Genomic DNA, 19,964 nt, shown 5'->3' with positions numbered 1-19,964 from the left:
AAAGAGTGGGTGATCATAGTAGTGAGAGAGGGGGGAGAGCAGAGGGGGAGAAGATGTGAGAGGGTGGGCAGCAGAGGAGAGTGAGGGAGGGGAGGCATGGCATTGTGGAGGGGGAGAGCAGAGAGAGGGAGAAGAGCAGAGTAGTGGGAGGAGATCATATTGGAGGGAGGGAGAGCACAGAAGAGGGAGGGAGAGCACAGAAGAGGGAGAGAGAGCGCTGGCAGGGTAGGGCGAGAGCAGATTAGAGAGGGGGAGATGATAGAGAGTAAGAGAGAGAACAGAGAAGAGAGGGAAGGGGAGAAGAAGTGATGGGGGGGGGGAGAAAAGGGGGAGAGGAGAGACCGCACAGGTGAGAACATAGTAGAGAGAGGGGAGGAGAGAAGAGGGGAACAGAGGAGGGAGGGAGCGCACAGAGGAGAGAGGAATAGGAAGGGAGAGGGGTAGAAGAGCAGAGTAATGGGGGGAGATCATATTAGAGAGAGCGCGCAAGGCAGAGCACAGGAGAGAGAGGGAGGGAGAGAAGGGGCAAAGACATAGGGGGAGCAGAGGAGAGAGGGATCATGGGAGAGCAGAGTAGAGAGGTGCAGATAATAGTAGAACGAGGGGGAGAGACGACATTAGGAGGGGAGCAGAGGAGAGAGAGAGAGGGAGAGCAGGGGTGAGAGAGACGCTTGAGGACACACTCTTGATTAGATCCCTTTTAAATAAGCCACTTTCTCAGTTTGGAGCCTTTGCTTATGAAATCTTCCAACGTTCCTCTGCTTCAGGGAACTTCAGCATACATTTGAATTACATTTCCATCCCTCCGGAAGACATTATACAATGGTGATTTAGTCCCTGAGTGCAGCGCCACAAGCCTCCTTTCTATGCATGGCACTTGTGAAGCGTCTCAATAATTTTATGAGACACTCCAGCCCCGGGGGCCCATAATGCTCTACAAACAGTGGTAACTCATGTGTTACATAACTGCAGCATTTCACATTCCAAAAGAGAAAAAAAAAAAAAGTGAAGAGTGAAGTAATCTGCTCGCTCGACGCCCCCCCGCTGAACACAATCCCAACACTAACTGGGCTCAAATGGCTGCAACATGTTGACGTGTTCTTATTTGCAAACAAGCGTCAGACACAATCAGCTTTGCGAGTGTATTATTAGCAGCGCTGCGCTTTCCCATTATCCTCAAATGCTCCGTGATCTGTACTCAACGATGAAATCCCACTTTGTTGCTGGTGGCGTTAAACACTGGTGAGGCAAGAAGCAAATCTCGCTACATACAAACGTACATTTCCCCCGAGCTGCTGCAACGTTCCCGTGTGCGCCTGCTCAGCTCGAGGGCGCGTAAGAAATCAGAACCGGCAGCTGAAGATTCTGGACAGCAACATGGAACTATAATAATAATTAGGGTTGCACAGATGCTTTTCGAGTACCAGTGCAGATACTTGGCATTTTCATGAGAACTACCAGGGTTGCAGCGGTTGCAGCTGGGACCTAGCTCTGGCGCTCCACCACTGTCCTGAAATCATTAGTCTGTATTGTTTTAGAAAAACTGTCACATGACAATAAACAAAAATGTATCAGTACTCATACTTGTAAGTACTCGGCAAGTACCAGTACTCGTACTCGCAAAACTGGTATCTGTGCATCACTTTATTTATATTTATAAAAACAAAATCGTACAATAAAACAGAGATGTACAAATCCCAGGAGCTCCGTGTGCTCCTTACACATGACAGCTGCCTCCTAACTTTTGAATTTTTCTCTAGTGTAGTCTTGGAGCTCAAAAGTATCGGTACATGTACTCGTACTGAGTACTGTACTTGGTATCTGTGCAACCCTAATAATAATAATGCCCAATAATAACAGAGAACTCCAGGCTAAAGGTACTAAGAAAAGGAATGATAATCCAAAGGAAGCTTTACTGATATAATGTTAATCACCTATCGTGTGAATTCTCAAAAAATAACAGTCATCAAAAAAACTCTTAAAGATACAGATATAGACCGTAAACCCCAGCACTGAACTTCTATTATTTGGTCTCTTTGGATGTGTTAACCGCTTGAAGACCAGGTGTTTAGATCCCCTACCTGGCCAGGCCATTTTTCAGTGTTCAGCGCTGCAGTACTTTGATTGACATTTATTCCATCATGCAACGCTGTACTGAAATGAATTTTATACCATCTTTTGGGGACAGATAGAGCTTTATTTTGGTGGTATTTAATCACCACTGCGGTTTTTATTTTCTACTATATTCAGGAGAAATTACTGAAAATGTAGAGAAAAAAAAAAGTTTTTTTTTACATAATGTTATAAAACAACTAAAACATTACCCACTTTTTTGGTAAAATATAAAAGACGGGGTCACTTTGGGTAAATAGACACCAAACATCTCCAGCTTAAAAAGTGCGCACACTCGCAAAAAACTAGCATACCCAAAATTGGTCATAAGCGACGCTTTAAAAGCTTTTACCGCTCATTAGTTTAGCGTTATCAGTGATTAATGGCACTAGAACTATTGCTCTCATTCCGACGTTCACGGCGATATGCAACATGTGCGGCGTAAGGGGCGCAATCGTCGTTTTCGCAGGTATGCGCACCTGACGCATGTTTACATGCGTGTATGTAGGAGTGGGGACTTTAGAAAAAAAAAATTAATTCTTTTTTATGTGTAACTTAAAAAAATTTGGGGGGGAAACTTTAAATTTGTTTCCTATTTTTTTTTCACTTAACTTTATTGCTATCACAGAGGGGGCTAAGAAACCCCTCTATGTGATAGCAAAAGAGGTGACAGGTCCTCTTTATGGAGACATCAGTGGTATCTAAGACCATAATGTCACCTAGGACCCCCCTGAAGAAGCTGATGAAGCAGAGATCTGCTTCATCAGCTTCTCTCCAGCATCTGAAGCTGGAGAGTGACACGAGAATGCGGAAGTGATGTAATATACATCAGTTCCGCATTCCTACAGCGGAAAGGGGACCGGAGGGAGGTCGTGTACCGAGCTCCCTCTGATCCCCTGTGACAGAGGCCGTATGCTGGTCCCAGGCTCGCACCGGAGCCCGGGATCAGCGTGACAGCGGGAGGGGGGAGCCGCAAGGGGGGGGGGGCGCACATATCGGGACCCCATACAAGCGATCCACCCGGCAGATTGCTTGTATATTAACGGGCAGCGCTGCCGGTTTTTAAATTATGCGTCTTTCTCGCTCGTGCGCGGGACTAACAGGACGTGTATACATGCCCAGTTACATCCAAGAAGCTCCCGGTCGGCCGTTGTGAATACACAACAGCCGGCCGGGAGGTAGTTAAATATACCACTGAAAGCTTTTGGTTATATCGGTTTGAGAAATGCAAAAAACAAAACCTGTTGATCTTGCTAGAGCCGATAACTTCCTGGGCTCTCTGCCTCTGCTGACTGATTATCAGTTGCATTGTCCTCAGCCATCTCTGAACACCACAGAATCCTACTCTTCTAGGATATGGACACTAGAGTAAGGGCATGGTTTTGTAGTCCAATCAGGTTTCTGTTGTGTCCTGACACAGAAGGGTATGTGAGCGTTGTCATCCTAGGACAGGAAGTGTATTACTGGCAGGATGAACAGGTGAAAATTAATGATGTGCGGGGGGCTGACCCGGCCCAATCATTTACAGGGGAATTCCCCACCAATTTGTGACATGTAGCTGCAGGGCAGGGAATGTCCTTACCGCAACTGATTGGCCCCAGTGGGACGTGTGTCTGTCACAGTTTTGCACAGGCTTGGGTTAAAATAGAGGGAAAAAAGCTTGAAAAAAGGGAAACTGATGCAACTATCACATCCAAGGACTGGCCTGACAATGCCTTTTATTTGCTTTTCTCTCCAGAGGGATCATCATCAACTTCCTGTAGCGAGATGCTTGCTCAGAGACGACACAGTTATGTAAATCCTAATGCCTGTAGAGTTCTTGGTTGTGTTAAAGAGTCGGTTATGCTGTGTACTATGGTGGGGTGCGATTTCTTAGGTCAGGGGCTCCCAGAGTTTTCCGTCTGGAGATCTACTTTTCAAATGATGAGCTCAATGAGATCTACCAACGAAAAAACTCCTGCATTCAGGGGCGGGAGGGGGGCGTGGCGGTGCATTGAAGTCAATTACACCGCAGCCACGCCCCCCCCTGCCACAGTGCGATTGCCCGCATCCGGAAGGCAGGCACATTAGTGCATGCGTTCCGGTCCAGTGCAATCTGCAAAAATGCTGCAAGCACTATTTTTGGAGCGCAGGTACTAATGTGCCTGCATACCGGATGATCGCACTGCAGGCTTCCATACAACCCCACGCCCCATCCCGCCCCTGAACGCAGTGAGTCGGCCGGCTTGTATTTCAGTGCGTTCTAGAGGCCGGACACTCTGGAACGCAGACTTTGTGATGTCAACCAGCCCTCCCTCTTGGCTGTATCCTCTCTCTCCCCTCACACTTTTCCCTGTTTCTATCTGCTGTCTCTTCTCACTTTCCGTGCTGTCTCTCTCCTGTCTGTCTTTTCTTACCTCCATTGCAGCAGCTTCCCTGGTCTCCTCTCCTGCGCCGGCGTCCTGTCCTACTGTGATGTTCGTGTGGCCAAATGTGGGTGACGATGCACACAGAGAGAGGTGTCCCGCCCCTTTCCGTCTGCAGCGTCTGACACATTCAACCGAGAGCTGCACGAGCACCGCAGGACAACAGGACACAGGTCAGTGAGCCGATCGCGATCTACCAGCGTTCGCTATGCGAAAGGCTGGTAGATCGCGATCGACCTAATGGCCCTGTCGTAGGTCATGCTAAAGGTGCAGGCAGCCATTGCTCTCTGTAGGGAAGCCCCTGCACAAACACAGTTACCCTTTAAGTCTCCATTTTGATGGCAAATGTGTGTTCAGTGGCGTTGTAGGAATCCCTGAACAAAACTGCAGCAAAGTTATTTCAAGTGCAGGCGTTTTGTTTAGCAGAAGTGACAATTTGAGAAGTTTCTGTTTATCTGTAGTGCGTCCACAGATGTAAGAGAATGCAAGGAATCCACAATCATCTTCCTTCCAGGGGAGACAGCTGAAAGTATTTTATGTGCAGCTCTCCACTTAGCAGCAGGAAATATAAATTTAAAGGTGCGCCAACATTTTCCGTATTAACCAGCGACAGTCTTGTGAAAAACACACTAAAGTCTGCCATATATTTATAGAGAGCGTGGATGGGGGAATCCCCTCACTGTATTCAGACAGTGGTGGGTGTGCTGCTGTCACAATACCCCTAGAATGACCGCAGTCAATTGGCTGAGAATTTTTCCGCCCGGCTCCTTTGATTTTCCGAGGGATGTTGGGCAATAAGAGCCAGAGAGGGCCACCTACGGAGTGATTTTCAGATGATTCACCAAAAACCACAGGAAATTTGCTCCACGCATAGTTCACCTAAGCATCAGCTTTGGCCTATATAAAACAGAGGTGCGGACAGGCCCGGATTCCCCACAAGGCCACCGAGGCCCGGCCTCGGGGCGGCAGGACGCAGAGGGGCGGCAGCGGTGTCCATGTGGGGAAGTTGCCCTCTCTACATTTAGTCCTGCTTTGTACAAGCAGGACTAAATGTAGGCTGAGGCAGCCGATTTTTCAGTTACATGTGAACTTGGCTAGGTCGCCAAGATCACATGTAAACAGTGTGCAGCCTCCTCCCCTCCCCCCATGCACTTACCTCTCTCCTCTGGTTCCGTCCTCCGCCGCCGAGTCTCACTGCAGTGAGCAGAGTGGCAGGGTTAAAAGTAACCCTGCCGCTCCGTGTAGACTGTAGACAGTGAGAGGGGAGAGCTGTGCTCTTCCTCTCTCTCCTGTCACAGGAGTTCCAGCACAGTACTGTGCTAGAACTCCTGTATTGGAGGTGACAGGGTCAATAAAAGAGAACCTGTCACCTCCAATTGCTATCACACAGGGGATTGTTTTCTCCTGTGTGATAGCAATAAAGTTAGGTGAAAAAAAATGTAATTTATAAAAATTACATGATTTTTTTATGATATCGGGGCCGCCATCAGAGTAAAAAAATAAAAAGAGAGCATAGAAAGGAATAGCTTGATTGCTATTGACCAGTTGAATTTGCCATAGCTGCTGTCAATCAGCAGAGGTAGACCTGAAGTTGTCCATCAGGTCCTCCTCCTGCTGATTGACAGCAGAGGGCAGGGGCAATAGCCAGCTTGCTATTGGCTATTGCAAATAGCCAATAGCAATCTAGCCATTCATTCCTATGCAGGTTTTTTTTTTCTTCTTGCTATTCTGACGGCAGCAGCTGTAAGAATACTAAAAAAAAAAACCCCAGCAGATAGCAAAAGGAGCTAATGCTGGACTTTTTTCAGGTTGGGATCCCTGCACATGACACTAGTGAGCATGTGGACAGGAAGTGTCCAGTGAAAACATTCACCTGCTAGCACGGGTCGCTCCCTCCCTATTTGGATGAAGGAGGCATTGCAAATCACTGTAGAATGCAAGTCACCAGCAACAGAATGACACCAACTGGTGAGAGTAACACGTGGAAGCAGGTTAGCGTGTTTCTGTCCTGCATAGTGATGCCAACCCTAGAAAGTTTTTGCAAGAACCAGGATTGCTAGTGTGACATGGGCCTAGGAGTAGCAAAAAGGTAGATGAAGACACCTTGTACTTTTTTTCCAGTGACGGACTCACTTTAAGGCCACAAATAGCCTGATCACCAGGTTCCTGTTACCTCTGGCTTTTGGTTTATTGGGATGGGGTGGGAAGTTTGTGGGTGCCATCAAAAGGGTTTTACATAAGTACCTAGTTGTCTTCTGGAACACAGATCCTGCTCATTTGAAAGTGCCTACATGACCCTTTAACACATCTACGCTCTGGGCTAGCAGCCGGAGAGGGTGTGAAGCTGCTGATGGGTAATACAGAGGTTTTAAGGCAGGAGAGTGGTGTGAGAAAAATAGGTGATGTTTATTAGATGGTTGCAACACATTTTTAACCCCATCTTTTAAGAAAATCCTACTTTGGTGTACCCCAGATGCCAAAAGTTGGAGTTTGAAGTTAGTCATTGCAAGGAGCTTCCTTAAAGCTGGTATGGGAACAAAAAAAGCTAAAACTAAATCTGTATTTGTATATTGAATTTCTATCCCACTCCTAATAACCAGATCCATCTAGAAGTTTGTAAACTTACCTATTGAAGATGCCCATAGGATGGACTTCCCCAATGCACTGACACAATATCACTTCCTTGTGTCACTATGCTCATAGAGCCTGCCTTCTGAACTGCAATGTATCATCATCAATGCTTGCTGGAAGCAATGCATGATGGGATCTGTAGGTCTTGAGAAATGGAGATCACATTAAGCAGCAGGGAAAGAGACACAAAGCACACTGGGAATCCAGGACGTAGGAAGTGATGGGTAGACGGAAGGCAGTACTCGCTACATAAAAGGGATTTTTTTCAAGTAAGCTTTGATTGCATCAAACACAACTCTAGAATGTATTCCTATTACAATGCTGATGTCATAACAGGAGAGTATGCTGGGACTTTCCAACTCCTTTGGGCTCCATTCACATATAGCGTTTGTGTTTCCCGCCTGGTTTTCTGCGCGCAAGACCACGCATCAGGCAAATGTTAAAAATTGTTCATCCGCATGGATTTCGCTTGTTTGCGACTATTACTACAAACCCGAAAGTGCGGAATCTTTAAAAAAAATTGCGCTTGGACTATTCTGCGTGCTTCCCTACTGTGTGGCCGCCGCAAAAGTCTGAGCAATGCACATTAAAGTGCATTGTTTTTTATGTTAAGAGCGGCTCTGTGCGTACTCGTACGCCTGAATACGTACGGACAACAGCTCCTGTGTGAATGGAACCTTAGATGTCAAACTCGGGCTGTAAAGAGTACAACCTTTTGGTTGGTATAGGCAACAGCAAATGTACTTCGGAACAAGTTTGATACATGGAGGTCCGAAATTATAACATTTGCACTGCTGCACATCAGAGCAACAACAAAAAAATACAATGAAGCATGTTTTCTGGTGATTTTAATCCCTACGGGTATTCACCGGACATTTCCCAGAAATTCAAACACCTACTACCGATGAAACACCCACGCATTTCTTTTTGTTAGTCAGCGATAAAATCTGCTGGGACACAAGTCACGAACTTTTATTCTTTAAAACAAAAAACGGGCTGATTGTAGAACACTGTCAGCAGTTAAACAGTTAATGACTCACTATGGTCTGATCACGCTGGCATGTCAGTGCATAAAGCCAAGTCACCTCAATGTGGAGAAACTTCTAGGGGGTTTTCGAAGATAAATTTGGCGTGAAAAGTCACTTTTTCTCTTGGCCATTTTGAATGAGCACATTGTGCAACAACAGACGGGAAGGCGGAAGTGCCAATTTTTTGTTTGTCTCCTCTCACAATCAATCATTTTAGGGCAGCTAAATAGAGCACGCACTTGGCATTCAGTGGAGACTGGAGCTTACAGGGGGAATGAGCACACATACAGCATAGCAAAGGTAACCTGCAGCAACCCAGAAGCAGGGGGTGATTTATGAAGAGCTCCCATTGAACTGCTTATCAGCAAGCTATTGTTTTAAATAAGGAACTACTAAAACCGCTAAATGTCACAAGAGGGGAGCTGTGGGGGTTGCTAGTGTTAAATCCGACCTGTATTAACATTCTATCAGACAGTAACAGCAGGCAGAATAAGGTCACTGGACCTCCTTTACAACGCATGCACGGGGTCCTCATGCACCCCCCACCATACAGTATTTAGTGGCTAAGTGACCTATTACCATTGCCAAGCACCATCACATGAGCGGGCATGTCTAGCCCTAAGCAAACAGTAACTGCACAGTTGAAAAGGTAGGAGGAGACACATTATAGTGTGTGATCTTACCAGATAAACAATGCAGGCTAATAATAATAATAATATGAGATTCAATACACTTTAAAATGTGAATCCCAGGCACGTAAACGCAGAGAGAGCGCGAGAGCGAAAGCAAAAAAGTGGAGAGCGAGCAAAAGCAAAAGAGGAGAGAGCGCGAGAGCAAAAGCAAAAGAGGAGAGAGCGCGAGCGAGCAAAAGAGGATAGTGAAAGCAAAAGAGGAGAGCGCGAGCGAGCAAAAGGAGAGCGAAAGCGAAAGAGGAGAGCGAAAGCGAGCAAGAGGACAACGAAAGCAAAAGGAGAGCACGAGAGCGAAAGCAAAAGAGGAGAGAGCGCGAGAGCGAAAGCAAAAGAGGAGAGAGCGCGAGAGCGTAAGCAAAAGAAGAGAGAGCGCGAGAGCGAAAGCAAAATAGGAGAGAGCGCGAGAGCGAAAGCAAAAAAGTGGAGAGAGAGCGAAAGCAAAAGAGGAGAGAGCGCGAGAGCGAAAGCAAAAGAGGAGAGAGCGCGAGTGAGCAAAAGCAAAAGAGGAGAGCGCGAGCGAGCAAACGAGGAGAACGAAAGCAAAAGGAGGAGAGAGCGCAAGAGCAAAAGCAAAAGGAGGAGAAAGCGCGAGTGCGGAAGCAAAAGAGGAGAGAGCGCAAGAGCGAAAGCAAAAGAGGAGAGAGCTAACGCAAAAGAGAGCGTGAGTGAGCAAAAGAGGAGAACGAAAGCAAAAGGAGAGAGAAAGAGCAAAAGAAAAGAGAGAGAGAAGGCATAAAAAGGAGGAGAGAGAGAGAGAAAGGTGCAAATAATGGGGGAAAATTGAGAAGTGAAATGGATGAAGAGAGAAATAATAAAGTGAGATATACAGGAAGATTAGTTCATATTTGGACTCTTCCAGTCTTCGGGGGAACGCAGTCTACTAATCGGCAAACTATAAATAATAAACCGGCCTCTCTATAACCAGAATATAAAGCGGATCTTTACTTTTAATAATCTTTTCTGTAGCAAGTGTCACGTCTCTCAGACACAAATCCTCAGAGGGGCTCTGGCTAGAATCTCATTCTCTCTTCCAGCCAAGACAATGAAATCTGCATTTCACCATTACTAGAGACAATGGCTTCCCAGCCAATTCTGATCCTGACATAAATCACTGACTGCCCATGTACATGGAACAAATGTGCCAAGCAGAGTCGGGCGGAGCCGGAAATTAAAACTCAGCAGTCCATTTCCCAGCCACAATAAGAAAGCTTTATTCAAACAAGCGGTTAATTAAGGCTATAAAACAAAAGGCGCAGTCACACGCGATGGATAGCTTTCATTTCGGCGGTACATTTATTTTTGTGTTTTTCGCCCCTTGTGTACAGCGGAATTCTAGGTTTTGTTATATTCCGCGGCTCACTAAAGAATATTCTATTCCGAGGCCTTTAAAACTGCCCTTGTTCATTTTTAATTAGTACTGGTCGTATTCGTACACAGCCCGGGACAAAACGTTTCTTTGCGGCAGGATATGTTTCTTTGTCATCTCGCTGCCCGCTGACATTCATTCGGTCCTGCTTTCACGCTGGGCTTAAGGAACGCGGAGAAATCGGAATGACAAGAGGGAAAGAGCGCGAGAGAGAGAGGAATCAATGCAATTATGCTTACATGCTCTCACAGCAGCCTGTGCCTTGGACATTTTGCCAAATCAGCACCTCAAGGCGGGCTGCGCTCCTTGCAAATTAACGGGCCCCCTCTAACCAGAGGCGCGCAGCACCGAGTTTTGGCCAAGGTCCGAGCAACATGGTACTCCAGCATGTAATGAGCTGGAGCGGGGCCCAAGCAGATGCAAAAACAGCAGGTACAGTTCACGTTCAGACCGAGAATCGTCTTTGCTCATTTCAAGAAGTGGCGGTCCGTCTTCTTGTCTGGATGCACCGGGATCCTATGTTGGATCCCCAAAAGAGGTGCTGTCTGCATGCAGTTTGTACCTTCTACCAAGGCAAAAAAAAGGGAACATATTGGGCGGTTGGATACAGGAGCCACAAGCTTTGACCTCCTGGGAATGCTAGTTGGCCAAAAATCAAGATGACCCCCCATGCTTCTAATCTTTGAGTTCCTGACCTGGAACAAGTAGGTAGATGAAGTCAACAAAAAGTCAGGCCTTATTTGTACATTTATTCCAAGTCAACGACTCAATATATTAAAGCTGGACTATAACAGATATAAAAGACACAACTAATGCAGCTCAGTATTCATTAATAATGCAACTAGTGGAAGAACCTGAATTTGAATTGATATCGGCCTCTTACATTTCCCCTGTGCAGCAGCAGTCGGAGGGAGGGGCATTTCTAGGAGCCAATCAGGTGTGCTGTATGCAAATATGCTGAAAAAGGATCACCCTAAAAGGAGAAGAAAACTGAGGGATCAGAGAGGTGACCTCATTAGTTTGCTTCTGCTTCATGACTGACCAAACAAGATGTATTCCAGAGTATTCCGTAAAATTTACTTCTGGGCAAAATAATAAAAAATACATGCAGTACACCTCTGCAATGCATACAGATTTCCTCAGCTCCACCCCTTCATAACACTGCAAGTACAGATTAATACCTGTTGATGTGTCAGAAACCCAGTGAGCACCTAACGTCATCTTTGAAGTGACAACACAGTGCCTCCACTGCTCTAAAATCCCAAGCAGTGTTGTTAGCCCTGCTCAGTTCTGTTCTCCTGGACTACAGAACACTTGCCTCGTTCTCTAACACCCAATGGGGGTGTTCTGTGGTCCACTAGGGAAAACACAGGCAGGCCTGGCAAGACTACTTGGGATTTCAGTGCAGCAGAGGCAGGACATTGGGATCACACTGGTTTTCTAGCATATCTTTTTATTTTTCAGTACTTACAGGTCTGTAACAGTAAAAACATGGAGAAATGTACATGTATTGTAGAGATGTACTGCATATGCCCAGGCATACACTTGAAGGGCTTATGCACATGAAGGCCTGAGCCCCTAAAATTTAAAAATGTCCCCACCGGGGAGCCACAGGTGCTGTGCACATCCACCCATAGAAATCAATGGCTGTGTCTGGCTGTTTGCAGGTATACGTCAGTAATTGTGTTATAATGTGCATGTGTAAAAGATGTACACCCCTGGGTGCAGACTGTTTGCATTAAGGGTTAAACCTCTACACGCACGCGTGTTTATGCACCAGTGTATACCCATGTACAGCTGCTCATTGATTCTATCGGTGGCTATACAGAGCTGTGGCTCCTGGGTGGGGAAACACGTCTGAATCTTCCATTGTAAGGCCCCAGGCGCTCATGTGCATAATCCCTAACGTTAAAGTCATGTGACATCCTTCCATCTGTGCTGTGTGGAAAAGCCATGTAAATCTCAGGACTGCGTAGACAGAAATACATTTCCTGCGCTCCCATATATGTATTCCATGTGTGTATATAGAGGTTTGCCTGGAGTTCAGCTTTCAAGCAATAGAGTCATCATGACAGCCAGGAAAATAGCATTGTAGGATCCAGCAATGGTAAAAGACATATTTGTCTCAACAGATTTCTCTTTATTGGCACCTGATAAGATCAACCCTACTGCAAACACAGGAAGTAAACACTCTTCAGTGCAAGTGCCACACTGCCCACAAATATGCCACCATTTGTGCAGTCTTCTGCCAATAAGACACGTCTTCCACAACGGCCAGGTCTAAGAGATTCTACCTAAACCTACGCGCACACACACAAACACACACCTTCCATAATGGTCTGGTCTAAGGAATTCCCCCAGCACCCACACGTCTTCCACAACGGCCTGGTCTAAGGGATTCCACCTAAACCTACGCACACCTACACACCTTCCACAATGGTCTGGTCTAAGGGATTCCCCCAGCACCCACATGTCTTCCACAATAGCCTGATCTAAGTACTTCCCCCAGCACACGTTTTCCACTGCGGCCTGGTCTAATGGGTGCCACCTGCACACAAACATCTTCCACAACATCCTGGTCTAAGGGGTTCCCCCCCACACACGTCTTCCACAACGTCCTGGTCTAAGGGGTTTCCCCAGCACACATCTTCCTCAACGGCCTGGTCTAAGGAGGTCCTCCTGCACACATACGCACCTTTCTAAACAGCCTTCACTTAGGGGTCCTCCTGCAGACACGTCTTCCACAAATGTTTGGTCTAGGTCAACCTGTATGCACAGGTCTTCCACAATGGCCTGTTCTAAAGGGGTTTCACCTGTATACACACACACACACACACACACGTGTGTGTGTATTTAAGCTTTGTGCTGCCCTAGGCAAAACTGCACTCGGGTAATGCACGCTGTATCCAGCTTCTGACAATTTGCATTAGTACCATAGCAGGGAAGCGGGGGTCTCAGGGGTGCTGTAAATGATCTCTTGTGGGCTCTGCAGGGTCTCAGCCTGAGACCCCGCAGAGCCCACCATAGACCCGCAGAGCCCACCATAGACCCACAGGTGGGCTTGTGCAGAATCCTATGGTGGGCTGTGCAGGGTCCCTTTCCCTGCACACATGTGCTCCTCCCCTTACCTGAAGATCTCCCCAGCCAGCGGGTCATCCCACCATCAGATGCCGAGGTATGGGGAGCCCTGAGCCGTCGGCAGCCACGCTAGCCAGGCCGCATCTTGCTCGACCCCGGCCCAGCCCCTCTTCCACCCCCCCTCTGGTCCTGCCTCCTCCTCCATCCAACAGCTCTCTCAGGTGAAACATTTGCCCGATTAGGCACCCGAGGCTGCCTGATTTTTTTGCGGCCAGGCTCCCTACCCCCCTGCAAAGTGCTGCCCAAAGCAAATGCTTTGTTTGCCTTGCGGTGGATTCGCGCGAACACACACACACACACACACCTTCCACATTAGCCTGGTCTACGGCAGTCCCGAGCACATAGAGCCATCAGCTGTGTGTTTCGATTTGTCAAGCGTTCACAGATTCTAGTAAATATAAACACAAAACTGGGAAAACAGTGCAATTATAGCAGAAACAAAAACAACCCACATGAATACCTGCTGGTACAGAACAATAGTTCTATAGTTTCTAGCAGGAGAGCTGTTTAAATATAACCAATTTTGCCCTCGGTTTCCGAAACTGAGAACTGTTAATAAGCAAATAAGATGATCTTCTAAACCAGGCACAAAGAATCATGTGTTGTATATCCCGCCCTTGGGTGACGTCACAAACCTGAACAACTCAGGCTAGGCATATGATGGATGAATACAAAGACAGGAGGTGAACATCCATGAAAAGTGCACGTGAAAACATTCAGGTACATAGATCTTGTCAGACAATTTTAAAGGCAGCTCTCCAGAATGTTGGAGATTAAGCAATACCTTTTATCGGCTAACTTACCTATACAGCGAAACTATATCAGGGCTCATGACTAAGGTACTTCAGTGGTCCCCTTTAAGTACTCCAGCCCCCTTTACCATCAAGTCACCAAATCCTCAACATTACACCAGAGCGGCCATTTATTACAAAACCAGTATAAATAACATTTGTGTTTCAAGGTCGTTGAAGCCACTATTCGCTATAAAACAGACCTGTATCTGTGGACAAATGTTTGTACCTGAATGCCCCCAGCCGCCTCGGGGACGTCATTACATTGACGGCAGACCCACATTGGTCCCTATTGCCCGGTCACAACTGTTTGACTTTATCACCACAGAAGGACACCCACACCAAAGATGGGTTCCCCTGTCAATTTACCCAAAAAAAAGACAAATGCCTTCAAGGATTCAAACCGCCAAGCCACAGCCGTGACAAGCCAGCCTCCGCTAATATATGTTTGCCTCTGGTCTGCTGCTCACCAACTGGATCCTTGAAGTCCGTGACACACTGCATGCAAAGCCAAGCTGTGAAAAACGGATGTTCGCATGCAGCCGTGCGCGTCCAGATGAAAGACTGCATCTTTAGCCAATCGGCTCGCGCGCAACAACCGAGTGGACTTCGCATCCTGGCGCACAAGTTTAAACAGGCGAGCAATTGGCAAAGGATGAAAATTTACATCTCGGGGAGTTCTCGCAAGCGGACATGGCGGAGTGAAAATGACATCACACACTGCACGCGAAGGTCCGCGCACCACCGATTTGCGTGCAGTGTGTCACAGGCTTGAGACTCCTCCGCGCAGCCCACCCTTCGAATCCCCTCCTGGCTGGCCACTTATGCACAATCCATTAAGTGCCACTCCCCTCCTTACTTCTTCCTTTCTTTAACCCATTCATACACTGGCTCCCCTTCCCAACGTTGTCATGGAGACATTCCTCTTATTCCTTTCCATTTCTTAGCTTCAGGCCTAGCTTTCCCACTGGAAGTGCCAAACCTGCGTTTATGTGTGTGCAATGTAGAGCATATTTCTACATGTAACTGATTTCCAAGGATATCATTCAGACTTTGCGTACATTTCTATGTATTCTGGACCCAATTAGAATTTCTAAACACAACGGAATGACTGTAAATGTAGCTTTAATCAGGAACATCTAAATGCAGAAAAAGTGGTCTGGGAAACACAACATTTGATTAAGTTGGTAACTTTTAGGCTCCATTCAGGGCCGGTTCACACCACAAGCAGTGCGTTCCAGAGCGGTCAGCCTCTGGAACGCACTTTATTGCAACCCAGCCGGCTCCCTGCGTTCAGGGGCAGGAGGGGGCGTGGCGGTGCATTGAAGTCAATGGCACCACAGCCAGGCCCACCTGCCCGCAGTGTGATTGCTCGCACCCGAATGTGTGGCACACTACTGCCTGTGTTCTGGTTCAGCGCGATCTGCAAAAATGCTGCAAGCACTATTTTTGTAGATTGCACTGGACCAGAACGCAGGCACTAATGTGCCACGCATTCGGGTGATCGCACTGTGGGTGGGGGGCATGGCTGCGGTGCCCTTGACTTCAACGCACCGCCACGCCCCCTCCCGGCCCTGAATGCAGGGAGCCGGCCGGGTTGTGATACAATGGAACGCACTGCTTGTGGTGTAAACTGGCCCTCATGGCAGGAATCCCAGGTGTCCCCCGTTCAATGGGTACAGCAGCCGCATCTGAAGTAAATGACAGGGTGACAGTGGCCACATATGTCAGCGGCACTACCATGGCCGGCATTTTGTGAATGGGCTGTAAAATGCCGGCAGTGGTATGGAGCATCTCTACATAATATAGCAGAGCGTGGATAGCAATATCAGCTCTCTGTTATAAATGGGGCCCTGTATGTCAGCTGCAAGTGCAAAAAAACGCACGTGATCAGTTGCCTTAAGAAGATCTCTGGACATGTACAAAAATAACCCTTGCGGTGGGGCTTACTGCACTGCAAGGGTTAAGTGTTTGATTTGGTCTAGATATACTCACCCGATTCTCAATCCTGCCTGGCTGCTAGACCGGTTCCCACAGCCTCTTCTCCCCTGGGCTCCAACATTTTAAGCGACGTCATCACGTACATTCACTTACATTGGATGTGAGGACCCTGGGGGACATTCCTCAGCTAGAGTGGAGGAGGAGGGAGGTGAGTGGTGGCTGCATGGGGACCGAAGATCGGGTGAGTATATCTTTGTTTTCTCTTTTTTTTTTAGACCCTAACCCAAAACGATAACTTACCCCTTGCAGTGCGAGGGTAGGCCCTCAATTCCCTAGATTAAAGAAATAATACGCAGGAAAGACACAAATGGCGGTGAGAGAACATGTTTAAATCTTAAAACCTATGACAAAGTATCTGATCATTTCCAAATGACATCCGGGCAGAACTATGGGAGATGCCAATGCTTCCTTGTTTTTGAAGGTGCATATTCCACGGCTGAAGGCTATCCTCGCTTCACCATGTACTAAGCCTTTGACTGGAGCAAGCATTCTCCTGGCATCCATTATGTTCCTGCATGCATACCCCAGGTCAGTGCTTAAAAGGAGAACTGTGAGGTGAGTGAAAATCATCCTGAAACTGTCACAGGTTGGCTCTATCGATAGGGAAGTGAGCAAACACATACCGTCACTCGCTCACTTCTCGACCATATCCCTGCAGAGAGCGGTGACTGTCAGTCATCACTCCCTGCAGGGATTCCCCCGCTCACCGCTCCCATCCTATAGCGCTGACAGAAGGAACAGACAGGGGAGGGGGCGGGGGGTACAGCTGGCTCGGCCTCTAGATAGGCAGAGCCAGCTGTCACTCACGCAGCTGGGTGGATCTCGACAGCATTGTCGGTACCGTCCCGGCTGCGACAGTCTCAGTATACGGCGAGCTGTAGCCTGCTATATACTGAGCTTTGGGTCACGGGAGGAGTTTAGTATATGTCCTCCATTGACCCTTAAGAGAACTATGGGGAAAAACACTGACCCCATCTCTTTTAGGCAAAGGAAGAATGACAACCCTGGAACATGCACCTTGAACTACACGTCAGCAATGGCAGCTCTCCTTATATTCCTCTGCTGACAAGTTACCCTCTCTGAATGCCTTCACAAGATCAAACCGAAAGCAGAGTCTGATTTACCTTCTCGTGGATTTCTTGAGTGGACTGCGCATCACAGAACGCCACTGTGGCCACATCCTTCAGAATGGGCATCTCTACCGTACAATCCCGGCCGTCCAGCAGGGCCACCAGGGGCCGCGGATGCATGGGCCCATTCATGATGGGAGGTCGAATGCCTAGAGAATGAAAAATTATGAAGATCAATACCAACATTAGGAAGCAGATCGTCAAATAAAACCTCAGGAGAGTCACAGGGATCAGTGCGTTATCACAGCCATGGAAAACATAGCAAGCAGAAAAATACTTACTCCGCTATGTCACAAATTAAAGTGACAGTACAGCACGAGTACAGCAAAAACAATGGTGCCATCAAACTGAAAGTAGATTTGTCTTTTTTTTTAAACGAAAATGAATTTTTTTTTTTTTTTTTTTTTTTTTTTTTTTTTACACACATGCGTTTTAATATTTTGATCACTGTATTTCGCACATACAGTTGTACAGAGCACTGCATAAGTATTCACCCCATATGACTCTGCACATACAGTAGTGTTATAACTTGAAATTAAAGTAGATTTCATTGGGATTTTTAGCACTTGGTTTACACAACAGACTTAAAAAGTGGAACTCCAGGCAAATTGTTTCTTCTAGAGAATTGTAATGTCTCCTTATATTGTAAAGTGCTGCGCAAACTGTTGGCGCTATATAAATCCTGTATAATAATAATAATAATGGAAGCATTAGAACCTCTGTTAGGTATTTATCGCTGTCTGTGTCCTCACCGGGGAGATTTCCAATTACATCCTGTCCTAGAGACGCATTACTAAGTCAAATCTTCCCATCCATGGCAAATTCCGCCTTTGACAGTTATCGCTGGAAATTCACATTTTTGCAGACGTCCGCAGTGGTGAGGAAACGTGTAACTTCAGTCCAGAGTCAGTGTCAGTCCAATAAGTTTTCCTGACTTTGGTTGCATTCATCATTTTCCCCAACCCTAACCAAACTTCCAATTTCTGTTGATTAAGAGCATCCCTACATGCTACCACCACCATGCTTCACGGTCTGGATGGTGTTCTCAAGGAAATCAGCATTATTGGCCTTCTGACCCTGAACTCAGGAATAAAACATTACAAATATAATCAAGTACCTGAACTATTAATGTCTTATCTTATTTGTGTATCACTCGGCTGTAGATCCTCAAATCTCTGAATTTGTGCCAGGGGCGTCCCGAGGCTGGGTGACACCCAGAGCGGTAACCGAGTGTCACCCCGCCAAGACATCACTGCGCGTGACGTCACCACGCGCGTGCGCGATGATGTCATTGCGCACGCACGGCAGTATTCTGATACCGTCATATCTTGGTGATGGACGCCGGCAGAGAGAGGAGGGGACAGTCACCCGGCGGGATAAGGTATGCCGCCGGGTCCCCTCCTCTCTCCTGATACTGTCGGGCGTTCGGTCGCCCGACTTTTTAGAGGGGGGGTGACACCAAAATGACTGAGTCACCCGGGTGCGGGCCACACTCCCCGCACCCCCCTTGTGACGCCACTGATTGGTGCCAACACTGTCCTTCCTTCTGGAGGGGGGGCTACTATCACTCAACTCATCTCAAAATATCACCCAAACCATCCTCTCCGCTCCTCTCAAGACCTCTATCCATGCTCGCCCCTAGGACTTCACGAGAGTGTCTCTTATTACCCCAATCTGCCGGCCTATCTCCTTTGCTGCCCACCTTTAGGCAGTCCTTAAAAACTCATCTCTTCAGGGACGCCCATCCCATCGCAACATAACTGCCCTTTTACTTCCTCCAATACCTCAATCTAAACAACGATTACCTTTTGTATGACTTGCCCCTCCTACTAGATTGTAAGCTCTCACAAGCCCTGCAAAAGCCCTGCAAAAACGGTTGGGTCTATATAAATCCTGTATAATAATAATAAGAAATGCTTTTGTTCCCCATGATCCCTGTGAGTAGTCACCGCTCCAAGCACACTCCTGGCATGGACTACAATCTTAAGTTTAGTTTACTAATTTGTATTGAGATTGTAGTCCATCACAGAAGTGAGCTTGGAGCGGTGACTACTGTACAACACACACAGGGACCATGGGGAACACAAGTAGCCGCCCTCCAGAAGGAAGGACAGTGTCAGCACCAATTCAGAGATGATTTGAGGATCTACAGCCGAGTGATACACAAATAAGATACATTTTTGTTAATAGTTAAAAAAAGGTACATGAATGTATTTTTGGGATTTAACTCTCGAGTTGTCACTTTGAGTCTTCGGCTGGGTTCACACCTAGGCGTATCGAATATGCGCGTTTCGTGCCGTGCGTTTTTATAGCGATTCGCAGAAAAAACGCGTGTTATAGTTCAGGTATTTGAATGTATTTTTAAGATTGAACTCCGGAGTTTAGTGTCACTTTAATCTCCTACATGCCTTTTGGCAAACCTCCAAATGGAATTCGATGTCTGAATATGGCAATGGCTTATAGTTACCTTTCCCTCTGAAGCCAGTTGCAGAAAGGGTTGGGACTGCAGAAGTCTCAGACAACAGAATCTCAGCTATGCCACATCATTTCCGCGTAAACAAAAAAAGTACCCTAACCCCGCTGATTTACTTACCTGATCCCTGTTCCCCTGACGGTCAACACTCTCCTCTTCTTGCTCCGGCTGGTAGAAAGTCCCTTGGCATGCTCATG

At 47.1% G+C, this 19,964-nt stretch overlaps 1 protein-coding gene across 3 annotated transcripts in view; it reads right to left on the bottom strand.

Moving 5' to 3' along the window:
• The window catches only part of CTBP1 (C-terminal binding protein 1), a 326,081-nt gene that overhangs the window by 47,521 nt on the left and 258,596 nt on the right, over positions 1-19,964 (bottom strand). For all 3 annotated transcript variants that reach the window (XM_018554762.1, XM_018554764.1, XM_018554763.1), the window contains one exon: positions 17,289-17,443. In XM_018554762.1, the coding sequence (XP_018410264.1) occupies positions 17,289-17,443 (155 nt within the window). The remainder of the gene's footprint in view (positions 1-17,288; positions 17,444-19,964) is intronic.

This window comes from Nanorana parkeri, unplaced genomic scaffold (assembly GCF_000935625.1).
Source record: "Nanorana parkeri isolate BGI_ZX_2015 unplaced genomic scaffold, ASM93562v1 scaffold172, whole genome shotgun sequence".
In the NCBI taxonomy this organism is placed as follows: Eukaryota; Metazoa; Chordata; class Amphibia; order Anura; family Dicroglossidae; genus Nanorana; species Nanorana parkeri.
This window is presented reverse-complemented; position numbering and strand designations above follow the sequence as displayed.